General features: G+C 36.5%; 1 protein-coding gene across 3 annotated transcripts in view; it reads left to right on the top strand.

Annotated features, from left to right (window-relative positions):
• Positions 1–13,074, top strand: part of CCDC171 (coiled-coil domain containing 171) — a 223,331-nt gene that overhangs the window by 15,348 nt on the left and 194,909 nt on the right. For 2 of the 3 annotated variants that reach the window (XM_084898221.1, XM_084898223.1), the window contains exons 4-6: positions 3,976–4,150; positions 9,902–10,092; positions 12,803–12,934. In XM_084898221.1, coding sequence (XP_084754347.1) covers positions 3,976–4,150; positions 9,902–10,092; positions 12,803–12,934 — 498 coding nt within the window. The remainder of the gene's footprint in view (positions 1–3,975; positions 4,151–9,901; positions 10,093–12,802; positions 12,935–13,074) is intronic. The other variant, XM_084898222.1, reaches the window with a different exon arrangement.

Below are 13,074 nucleotides of genomic sequence, written 5' to 3' on the forward strand. Positions count from 1 at the left end.
GGAAACCTAAGACCAAGCAGTTAGGAACTGAAGATATTGTTTGTCTGATTCAGCCAGTCTTAAGAGCTGAGGTTCTTAAGCTAAGGTCCCTCGGAAACAGTGAAATCAAGAAATATAATTTTACCAGAATCCAGAAGTTGGGGCCGTCTTATGGGAAGTAGAGCCATGGTAGGGGTTGTTCGGTCAGTGTTGGAATGTGGAGAGAAAATATGGGAGCTGGAACCTCAAAAGAGATACAGGTACTGACAGCCATTTGGCATGGGAGCCTGGGAATTACAGTTCCTATGATAAAATACTAGAATAGAGCAAAAGAAGGGGTTAGGTGATGGATCTCACATCAAATGTGCAAATGATTGGCAGTCTACACCTTATGCTCTTCAGCGTTCATTATCTAATGGCTAATTGCTACCACTTGGCCTTTGCCAGTCTGGTAGTCCATCATTGCAATTGAAATTGGGGTGTTCATCTCAATGGTGGCATATCCCACATTATCTCCACCATCCATTATTATCTTTGGCACATACAGGTTAGCCACCAGAGCTTTCTAATGACGCTTGTGCTGCCTCCTCCAGTGCAGTTTATAGCATTTTAATTAGGAAAAGAATGCCTTTGGGTCCTTCAAGAGGACGTAATAGGGGGAAGGGGAAGTTTTGGTTTCCTCATCATAAAACTACTCTCATCTCCTTACGTCTCCATATTAGATCAGGAAAGTACTGGCATTTTGACCTCATTAAATGATTGTAGGCCATTGTTAAAATCAATTTACAGTCATCTATCCAAGAAAACTGTTAGAGCTAGCTATTAGATCCAAATCAATCCTATGTATGTTCTGCAGGTTCCCGCTAGTAAAAGATTATCAAGATCTTGCAGTTCTTTTGCTGTATAAGCTATTTTCTTCTGGACCTGACTTTGCATTTCTCCTCTTGCAGCAGAGTTCTGAGTCTGTCTATGCCAACATGCGCTTCAGGTGTGGTCATTACTAAATCTTCAAGCAAGGGAAGGGTAGTTACCTGAGACAGAGAGAAGAGGCTGCTTTTGTTGGCAAGGGATGTTCGGGGTTGGGGGGGGGCATTTGGGAGTTCACATTTATCAGGTGTATCTAATTCCAAAGCCCTCACCCATCTCCTTCCTTCTTACCTAATGCCCAATTGATCCTTAGTATCTTTAATTTTTCATTTTTTTCCTTTTTATTGAATTCGTTAGGGTCACACTGGTTAACAAAATTATATACTATACAGGCTTCTGGTGCACAACTCTACAGCACACCATCTCTACATAGCAAGTCAAGTCTGCATCCATCAACATTCATTCTCCCTATATCATTGTCCACTTCCTTCCAGACATTGTATTTTATCATCTGTAAATATTTTCATACATATCTCTAAAAAGATAATGACTCACAAAAACTCTAACTATAATACTATATCACAACCAAAGAATATTAACAATAATTCATTCCTTCATATAATATAATTCAATCAACATTCAAATCACCCTGATTATCTCTCAAATATGCTCTTCTGTTCATTTGAATCAACATCCAAATAAGGTCCACACTCACTTACCTGTATCTTTGTGTGTGTGTGTGTTTTCAGCCCTAGCCACTTTAAAAAAGTCTTTATTAGTTTTTTAAATTAAATCTTTATTCAGATTATTGCAGTTGTTCCTCTTTTTTCCCCTCATAGCTCACCTCCACCTGGTTCCCACCCCACCCCATGCCCTTACGCCCCACCCCACTGACATCATCCATAGGTGAACGATTTTTGTTCAGTCTCTTCCCGCATCCCCCACACCCCTTTCCCCCTGAGGACTGTCAATCCACTCCATTTCTATGCCCCTGATTCTATTTTACTTACCAGATTATTCTGTTCCTCAGATTTTTTATTCACTTGATTTTTAGACTCACTTGTTGATAGATATGTGTTAGTTGTTCATAATTTTTATCTTTACCTATTTTCTTCTTCTTCCTCTTCTTAAAAAATAAATTAATTTTTAATATTTTAAACCTGATTTCAGTGAGGGAGAGAGAGAGAAACATCAGTGATGAGAGAGAATCATTGATCAGCTGTCTTTCCCACACAGGGGATTGAGCCTTTAACCTGGACATGAGCACTGACCAGGAATTGAACCGTGACCTCCTGGATCATAGGTGGACGCTCAACCACTGAGCCACACTGGCTGGGCGATACTTAGCATCTTAACATTAGAAACGGGGAGGCTCTTTATTTAACTTGTGATTCTGCATTTCTCATAATTTGATTCTTTTTCTTTGGTCTAGTTCTTAGCCTTGTCTGTCCTGGGGTTATGATAAATAAGAGAATCCTTTACAGTTGACATAGAAATTCTCTGGTTTTCTGACCATCTTGAGCTGTGGTTATCATTTTGTTTTTATAAATTCTCTGATATAGCCTTTTTACCTCAAGGTCTTATAGTGAACTATCCTGCCATAATGGTCAAATGCAGCTGCTACTCTATTTCCCACTTTATTCTAAACAATTCGTCTTTAACTTTATTCTAAACAACTGTACATGAAAATTTAAAAAATTGTGATTTCGCTATATCTCATAGATCCCCAGTATCCCATTTCCAGGTAGAGCTCTTCATTGTATTTAGGCTCAGATAGGTTCACCATCCCATATCAGAAACCCATCTTGAGACCATTTCTGATATCAAGAGCTATGTTACTTGGTGTCCAGTCAAGAAAATAGACATTACTTTAGGTCTCTCAACAAAAGGACATTAATTAGTAAAGCAATCGATCACCTAGGTACTAGAATTGCTACAAGACAAACGGGATATTATCAACTCAGGATAATAGCATGTGAAGCTTCTTGCACTCCTCAGAGTGATATTGACTTTGTAATTAAGGTTGTTGTATGATTTTTTTTTTTTTACTATTGAGAAATATTTGTAAATTCTTCTAAGTATAGTGTTATGAAGGCATTGCTATTCTAAAGATTTGTTTGGGAAATTATTTTAGTTTTTATATGTGGGTAAAATGTAACTGTTGTTATACTCTACATGTTAATAGAGCCTTATGTGATTTCTCATGTTGTCCTGCAGAGATTCTTGTGTCTTTTATTTGATAGTAACTCAAAGCTTTCTTAAATGATACTTTTCTAGCATCCTTCTGATCTACCATTTTTTCTTTCCCACCAGCAACACATCATTTTGCTTTTCTTTGAAATATCATAACATTTTTACCTATTTTATAAAAGTTATGCCATATGCCTTTGTATAGTATTGAATTTCTGGTTTTTATATCTTTCACTGTACTTAGCACATAGCAAGTGTTTAATATTATTTAGTGAGTCATTGATTTGACAATAGAATTTTAGTGTACGAAAGGATTTTACAAATTACCTAGTTCTAATTTTCAGACCTATGTTCTGTCACATTAATTCATGGAAGGGTATTAGGTAAATTAAATCTAGTCATTAGATATCTAGCTTTCTAGATATTAGATAAATTAGATATTAGCTCATCCAGACCCCTGCAAAGTTGGCATTTTATTACTTTAGGCTCTATCAGTAAAGTCATAATCAAGAGAAATAATATAGACAGTATTTACCAAACTATATTTTGATGCAGTTTGCTTCTTTATTTCATTTAGAGACTAGGAGGAAAAGAGAAGGGAATGAATTTTTAAGTGCTTACTATGTGTCATGCATTTTTCCACTTCTTAGATATAACTATTATCTGAGTAAAACTTGTGATTTTCCTTTATTTTTATAAGAATTTAATATAAGAAATAAAAATGTTTTCCTCTGTTGGATTCCCTAAAATAAGAAAATTACTAGTGTCATTTGGTAAGGCTAGTGTTTCTTTTCCAGTTTTTCAGAAAGTATAAATTCTTGTCTTATAAATATTATAGAAACAAGTTTTTCTAAGATATGTAAATGTTTGGGTTAATGATCTAATAATCTTGGAAATATATTATAATATTGGTTCATGATACCAGAAATTTGCTTTTAGCTGGCAAGCCTCGAGAGCCAAATTGCCAAGCTACGCTCTGAGGTTGAAAAAGGAGAAGCATTGCGACAAAGTTTGGAATATGACCTGGCTGTTGCTAGAAAGGAAGCTGGTCTGGGAAGACGGGCTGCTGAAGAAAGGTTAGCTGAGGCACATAGGGTCCAAGAAAAACTCTGTGGTAAGACAATTTCCATTTCTTCCCATGTTAAGAATTGTGACCTCATTGAATAGCATTGCTTGGTGTTTATGCATTCCATTTAGTGTTAGAAGTGAGGTTTTGATTCATTGACTGGCCTTTGATTTTGGTGTGTGTGTAGAAAGTTTTCTGGCAGTTATGTGAACATTTACCTACTTTACATTAAATTTTTTATGTTGTGTATGTGTGGAAAAAGGGGTTCAACATTTTGTTAACCACTTAAAAATTTCTTTAAAAAATAGTTTTATTGATTTCAGAGAGGGAGAGAGAGAGAGAGAGAGAAACATCAATGATAAGAGAGAATCATTGATTGGCTGCCTCATGCACGCCAAAAGAGAGCTAAAAGAGATTCTATGCCACCCATGGGGACTGAGCCCAAAACTTGGGCATGTGCCCTGATTGGAAATCAAACCATGACCTCCTGGTTCATTGGTTGACATTCAACTGAGCCACTTTAGGGCACTTTTCATTTTTCTAATTCTCACCTAAGAATATGTTTATTGATTTTAGAGAGAGCAAGAGAGAGAGAAAAACACTGTTGTGAGAGAGAAATTAATCATTTGCCTCCTGTACACACCCTGACCAGGATCGAACCTAGGTATGTGCCCTGACTTGGAATCAAACCTGCAACCTCTTTGGTGAATGGGATGATGCTCCAACCAACTGAGCCACCCGGTTGGGGCCACATAGAGATGAAAAGAAATGTATTGTAAGCCTTCTACCACATATTGTCTTGAATTAGAATCTCTAGCTTGGAGAATCTGTAGGTATAAGAAGCCCTGCAGGTGATTTTATTGATTAGCAAAGTTTAGGAACCACTGGGTTAGAGTGTAGTGCAGAAAAAGGCAACTGATTTAACTCTCAAAAGTTATCTGTTAATATAGCATATGACCATCTTTTAAAATCTTTTTACTTAAGTATATCTTAAAGAAATGTGCTTAGATAAGTGTAAACTGATCATAAGAACCCAGACCATGAAATATAAAATTACAAGAGTTCTTCCACATGGATAATTGCTAACCTGATTTTTAATAGCAAGGATTAATTTTGCTCTTATTTTGGTACTTACATAGTACTCACATAGTACTCTTTTGCATCTAACTTCTTTCCTTCATTGATAGACTTGTGAGTTCATCCATAATGCTTTATGAATTTCATATTGCTATTTAGTATTACATTGTGTGTATATTCCCCACTAATTATCCACTCATTATTGATGGACATTTGGGTTATGTCTGAGTTTTGGTTATTAAGAATAATGTTGTTGCTCTGGTGGTGTGGCTCAGTTGGTTGGGTGGACAAAAAGGTTCAATTCTCTGTCAAGGCATATGCCCTGGTTGCTGGCTCTGTCCTGGGCAGGGGGTATGCAGGAGGCAGTTGATCAGTGTTCCCTTTCACATTGATGTTTCTCTCTCTCCCTCTCCAAAAATAATTTTAAAAATTTAAATTTAAAAATATTTAAAAAAGAATAATGTTGCTATGAATATTTTTATACACAGAAGGTGTTAACTAAGAGTACACTGAAGATGAATTCAGAAGATTTAGGTTTGAGTCTGGTTTTACCACTTATTTACTGGTGTTTGAACCCAGGTTGTTTTAAGGATGAAATAAGAAACTGAAAGTGCTTTGTTTACTGCATGGGGCTAAACAAATGTTAAGTTATAATTATTACAAAAGTTAGGTACTCTAGACTTGGCCAGCTGTCTTGGTTATTGTCATTGCTCAGAAGTGTTTTTGATTACTTCTGGCATTTAATAACTCTACCACTTAGGAATAAAAGGATTGCAAGGAACTAAATATACCGGTTAATGGCTTTAATTTTTGAGGATATTGGAGTCCAGGGAAGTTACTTGCCTAAAGTAAAATAATTTCAGTAGCCATATTACAGAGGAACTGAAGAAATGGTTACAAACCACATGAAAAATGCTTAACCTTACTTTTCATTAGGGAAATGCAAATTAAAAACCACAGTGCCTATAACTACATGATCCATCAAATGGCTCTACTGAAAAAAACTGTTAGCACCAAATGCTAATGAGGATATAGAGCACTGGAATTTTTATAGTTAATGGAAGAGTAAATGGTACAACTACTTTGGAAAAAAACTGGCAATTTCTTTTAAAATAATCATATCATTAGCCTATGACTCAGCAGTTTTACTCTTTGGTATTTCTCCCTGAGAAACATTTGACTTGTAGACCAATTTTCATAGAAGCTCTTTTATGACAGCCACAAATTGGAAAAAGCAAACAAACAAACAAACAAACAAACAAACAAACAAAAAACACCTGTAAATATCTATTGGTAAAAGAATGAGGAAATAATTTGTTATATTTATACAATGAAATACTACTCAGCAATAAAAATGAACCAATTACTGATACATGCAATCACATGAGTTAATTTCAAAACCATTATGCTGAATGAAGTTTATATGCAAGAGAACATCCTGCATGACTACATTACATGAAGTTCTGGGACAGAGAAAACTTAACTGTTGGTGAAAAATAAATCAGAACAGTGGTTGCCCCTGGGTTAGCAGTAGGGATTGACTGGGAAAAAGTATGAGGAAACTTTCTGGGGTAAAGGAAATGTTCTATATTTTGATAGGGTTCTGGGTTCCATGAGTGTAGGCATTTATCAAATCTCTTTGAATGGTATACTTAAGAGATGAGCATTTCATTATATGTAAATTTTATCTTAAAAAAAGTGAAACTATATTGAATTCTAATTAAAAATATGAATGCTGAATTATTTAGGAGTGAAATATATTTGCAACTTGCTCTGAAGTGCGTAGAAAGTATTATGGTTTGATGGATGGTAAGTGGATGGATGCATAGATGAATGTGTGATAAAACAAATATAGTAAAATATTAGCAGTCATAGAGTCTGGGTGGTTTTATGGGTGTTCACTATAAAATACTTTAAAATATGTATTTTTGAAAAATTTTATGATAAAATGTTGAGGTTAGTAAAAAAAAACAAAACAAAACTAATGCAGTTATGGGATATTAAAAAATATCCCATAATGATCCAGACACGACAAGAAAGAAAGATTTGAAAGCTGGAAAGCAAATGGATGAGGGATAACTGACTTAGCAGACTGAGATGTTAGAATCCTAAACCAGGAGTGGGGAAAGCTGGCAGACAACTTGTTTGAGAGTCAAAAGTCTTATGAACTGCCTGGCTGGTGTGGTTCAGTGGTTGAACGTTGACCTATGAACCAGGAAGTCACAGTTTGATTCCCAGACAGGCACATGCCTGGGTTGTGGATTCGATCCTCAGTGGGGGATGTGCAGGAGGCAGCCGATCAGTGATTGTCTCTCATCATTGATGTTTCTATCTCTCTCTTTCTTCCTTCCTCTCTGAAATCAATAAAAATGTATATTAAAAAAGTCATGAATTGGAAGCACCAGATACCTTTGGGATTAGGAATTGAAAGTAGCTGTTTGTTCTTAAATCCCCTTCCCACTAGCATGCTATTCTGGATTGTTACCACTCAGGGGTCTTAATCTCTGGAAATGATAAAATAGAGGGTCTCAAGACTGGGAAAAACAGGAAAATATCTTATTCAGTGCTAAATATTGAGGAACTATTTCTCCCAGTTTCCTTTTTCTATTGGCTTCACCACATTTCCGCATTCCATGTGGGAGCTTGGAAGACTATTCTGTGGGTCACCTGACCAAGAAAAAAACTAATGACACGGATCTATGGCCTAGCCAGAGTCTCCTCCAGTGAAGATCACAGGTGTCAAGCTCCACACTGTGTCACCCTGTAGTTACTCCTAATTGAGAGCAAACAACCAAGAATTACCAGATTCTTAGGGAAAGCCTTTACTAGTGGAATGGAGAGAAAAAATTAACTTGAAAGAATCAGAAACTTTTCAGGGAGAAGATTTAACAAACAAGTAGCATTAACATCCTTGGAGCTAAAAGAGATTCTATGCCACCTGTGAGGCAAGAACCAGATCCCATAAAAAAGAAAGTTCTTAGAAATTAAAAATCTGAAATCAGAAATTATAAATGTCAATAGAAACATTGGAAGATGAAGATGGAAGAAAACTTCCAGAAAGCCCTGGCATTGTGACTTAGTTGGCTATGCATCCTTCATGTGTTGAAAGGTTACTGGTTCAGGGCACATGCCCAGATTGTGGGTTCAATCTTCAGTTGGGATGTGTGTGGGAGGCAACCAATTGATGTTTCCCTCTCAAATCAGTGCTTTTCTCTCTCTTTCCCTCTCCCTTCTTATCTCCCTAAAAATCAATAAAAACACATTTTAAAAAACCTCCCAGAAATTAGTGTGAAAAGACAGATGTGGAAAAATAGTAGAGAAAAGAAAATTTGAGGGCCAATCTGAATAATAGGAAATATTGAAAGAAAGAGATGAGAGAAAAGAGAGGGATAAATTATCAATGAAATTATTTAAGAACACATCTCAGAACTTAAGGTTATGTCTGAGTTTCCAGATTGAAAGGGCCCATTTGATATTCACCACACTGGAAAGAACTAGACCCACTATAAAATTTTTGAAAAAATAGACAAAGGGAAGATCCCAAAACATTCAAAGAGCAAAGGAATGAAAAGAAAAGAAAAATAGGCCACATGCAGAGGGACAGAAATCATAATGGCCTCAGACTTCTTACCTGCAATATGGGCAGCTAGACCATGGAATAATATTTTGTAGTGAGAAAAACTGGATGGGAGGGAGGCTTTTTGCACTATTTGTACCTTTGAATTTTGAACCTTTGAGATATATGATCCATTCAAAATGCAAATGTAATTGAAAAACAGTGCTATGAATTGTGACATTTTTGTTTAACAAGTGTGTTTGTATATATTTTTTCATTTGCTCTTCATAAAAATTTAACTAGGAGGCATTTTATTCTGAGAGTCAGAGTGGTTTAATCAAGTGGTAGGTGATGGAGTCAGACTTGGAAGTCTTTATTTCTCTTCTAGATGCTGAAACCCTAGTGGAGAAGTATTGGTTATTGTAAAGGTAATATTAGGCTGAGAGGGGATTGAGCCTAATTTTGGGGGAGTAAATACTGTGGTTGTAAGGGTTGTAGTAGTGGTTTCCAATCTCAATCTTGAGACAGTCTCATGTGTAAGATGTGTTACAATAGTCAGATGTCAAAATTTGTAATCTATCAAGTCTTTTAAAAGAGTAACCGTAGTCTGGCTGGTGTGGTGCAATGGTTGAGCGTCGACCTTTGAACCAGGTTTGATTCCCAGTCAGGGCACGTGCTCAGGTTTTGGGCTTGATCCCCAATAAGGGGTGAGCAGGAGGCAGTTGATCAGTGATTCTTATCCTTGATGTTTCCATCCTTCTCTCTCTCTCACGCTGAAATCAATAAAAACATTAAAAAAAAAAAAAAGGGTAGCCTTATTTATCACAGTGTTTTTCAAAAGTCATTTTACTTATTTACTTGAATAGGAGAAAAAGAGTGGCAGTTGGTGCTACAGGAGCACGTACACTTGGGCATGTCTCTGGGAATATGTCATCTCCTTTCATGGCAAAACCACCTTTGTGTGGAGGGGAGGAAGAGACAGAAAAATAGTAGAATCTTGGTTCTGGGACAGTGAGCTTTTCAAGAGTTTACTGGTGGGCAGTGGTCTCAGGCTTTGTCCTAAGATTGTGCTGTACATGAAATCAGCACCAAGGCCTAGGTTTTGAACTTTAGGGATTTAATTTATAGTTGTAAATATACCTATTATTCTTTTATATTTTTAATAGCTCAGAATACAGAACTTCAAGGAAGGGCAAAAGAGATTGAGAATGCATTTCAGATTTCCCAGCAGAAATGGAATGAAGAATGCAGAAGATTTGAACATGATTTGGAAGAAAGAGACAATATAATTCAAAATTGCAATCAAGAATATGATTTACTTTTGAAAGAAAAGAGCATACTAGAAAAAACTCTGCAGGTAAAATATTTTTATAAAGGAATTTCGCTGTCTATAATATTCACTGAGATGCATTACACATTATTTGATGTTGTCCTTGGAAAGGAAGATAACACCAGAAGGCTAGGAAAGCTGATTTCCTAATTCCCACCCCCTTCTTCTTTCCCTTTACTGTCATTTTTGCAGGTCTCTTTTGAATTATGCTTTAGGATACATTAATATGTATACTGTTTCTTTTATGAAAAACAGTTTGTTAAAATTGATCAAAATTCAAAAAATAAGCACATATAGGCATTTTATAAGAATATAAGGACTTACAACCTTTTTGGTTCAATAGCATGAAAATTTTGAATATAGAAATGTAGGTTCTAGATTTGGTCTGAATATACAATAAATATAGAAAGTATGTGTCTGGTATATGCTTTATTATCTATACAGAGCTCATTCTATATGGATATGATGTATAAACAATATGATGACCTTTTACTAAAATTACTGTGAGGTATTTATTCTCTCCCATTCTCCCCTGCTTTTTCTTCCTTTGTACTCTCCAAAGTAAAAGTATGGTTTAAGGTTGAGGTTGCTAGCCACTTAGAAGCAGATTTTGAATTATCTATATTTGCCATATTTTTGAGGAACCAGTTTAAAAACAACAACAACAAATGAACATGATAAAAGTGCTCTAGATTTAACACTGGTGTAAATGGCTTTTCAGAATCCTGGCAATAAATCTTCACTAGAGATAATTTTTCAAAACCATTTACAAAGTTTTGACACAAGCATTCCCAGACATTGTCAGCAGATCTATTTATTGTTTTCTTCTACAACAATAGTCATAGCTTGTGTCTTGTTTGTTACTAGGATGGTGCCTGGCATATATAAGGGCTCCTCCATTACTATTCTAATAGGGAAAGTTTAGGTGGCGACTGGTGCTACAAGTTCCTGAGTAACCCTATATAACTTTCCCCACTTAAACGTCTTCGAACTATGGGGAAAGACTGTAATGGGTGGCAGCATTCCTTACAGTTAGTCATTCTGCACCTCAAATTAGATTAAAAAATTATGTTCTTAATAGTTTCAGAGAGGATGGGAGAGGGAGAGAGAGATAGAAACATCAATGATGTGAGAGAATCATTGATTGGTTGCTTAGTACTGGGGATTGAGCCTGCAACCCTGGCATGTGCCCTTGACTAGAATCAAACCAGGAACCCTGCAGTCTGCTAGCAGACACTCTATTCACTGAGCCAAACCAGCTAGGGAAGTTACTTGATTTTGAACAGCTGCTAGGTAGGAGAACTCTGCTTTGATTTTAGGCCATTGGCTTTGAATTGATCGGCACAGAGACCCTTGGGAAATTAGGGATTGAGTAGGGGTCACTAGCCCTAGGGGGAAAAGGCTTCCAGGCTCTTGTGATAGCTTTCCATTACTGAAAAACCTAAGAGTAATCTTTAGTACACAGCTCTATGCTGTTAGGTAGACACAGGAGGCTTTCCTTCTCTCTCAAAAACCACAGAATCGTTCTCCTTGTGTGAATGGGGACCAAGTTTTGAACCTTATAGGTTAGAATATTTGGTTTGTCAAAAAACCTGCATTTTATATATTTAAGATTTTGAACTAAGATCTAGCAAACATAGTACGACTAGAAAAACCCAAAAAGAAAAGCTAACATTGTTTATCTATAGAAATAGAAATTAATGACAGTCCAAACTTCTTAAAAATTATTTTTTTGACTTTTCAAATTCTTGACACTCTAGAGTTTCCTTATCCTGACTCCTTCTCCCCTTTTGGAAATACAGTGTTTTATGTCACATTTATATATACACCAGAGGCCCGGTGCATGAAATTCGTGCACGGTGTGGGGGTGTCCCTCAGCCTAGCCTGCACCTTCTCCAATCTGGAATCCCTCTCACAACCCAGGATTGCTGGCTCCCAACCGCTTACCTGCCTGCCTTCCTGATTGCCCCTAACCACTTCTGCCTGTCAGCCTGATCACCCCCTAAACACTCCCCTGCCGGCTTGATCACCCCCTAACCACTCCCCTGCCAGCCTGATTGATGTCTAAATGCCCCACTGCCAGCCTGTTTGCCCCCAACTTCCCTCCTCTACCGGACTGGTCACTTCTAACTGCCCTCCCCTGCAGGGTTGATCACCTCCAACTGCCCTCCCTTGCAGGCCTGGTCCCTCCCAACTGCCCTTTCCTGCTGGCTATCTTGTGGTGACCATATTGTGTCCACATGGGGGCAGGATCTTTGACCAAATGGGGGCAGCTATCTTGATCTTGTGTAATGGAGTGATGGTCAATCTGCATATTACTCTTTTATTAAATAGGATTACTAGGGATAATCTAAACAGTTTGTTCATAGGTAATCAGATATTTTCATATTATGTACTTTACACATAGATTTACATATAGATTACATAACATTTATGTATTTTGTATTTGTCTCTATCATATAATGCATTTTTAAATTAAGTTAAAAATTTGAGAAAAATTGGTTTAAATATATGCCTATGTGTGTATATATAACATGTTCCTTATATTAAATAGGTAAGCATTTCTTCTTATTCAGATCTATATTCTGGTGATCAAAATATAACAGTTCTATTAACATAATTTGTAAGTTTTGATAAGATAGGTAAGGAGAGTTCTTTGTACATTAAAATTGGGGATGAAGGGAGAAAGCTAACTTTTATTGATCTGATAGTAAAGCAAGATTTTATTCATATAAAGGAAGCACTGGAGAAACATCTGCAGGAGAAGAATGAAATGGACTCTCAAATCAGGGAGACAGCCTTGGAGGAGTTTAGATTACAAGCAGAACAATGGGAAGCAGAGAGAAGAGAGTTACAATTTATAGTACAGGTACTTTAAAATAATAACACAATTCCTTAAGTATGACTTTTTAATGCTGATGATATTTAAATTACATTAGTGCAATCATTGATTGGCTTGCTCAAAGGGAAAATAATTCCTAGTCTTTGATCTCTGGAAGATGTTTTGTT

This window comes from Pipistrellus hanaki (genome assembly GCF_964339955.1).
Source record: "Pipistrellus hanaki genome assembly, chromosome: 11".
Taxonomy (NCBI): domain Eukaryota; kingdom Metazoa; phylum Chordata; class Mammalia; order Chiroptera; family Vespertilionidae; genus Pipistrellus; species Pipistrellus hanaki.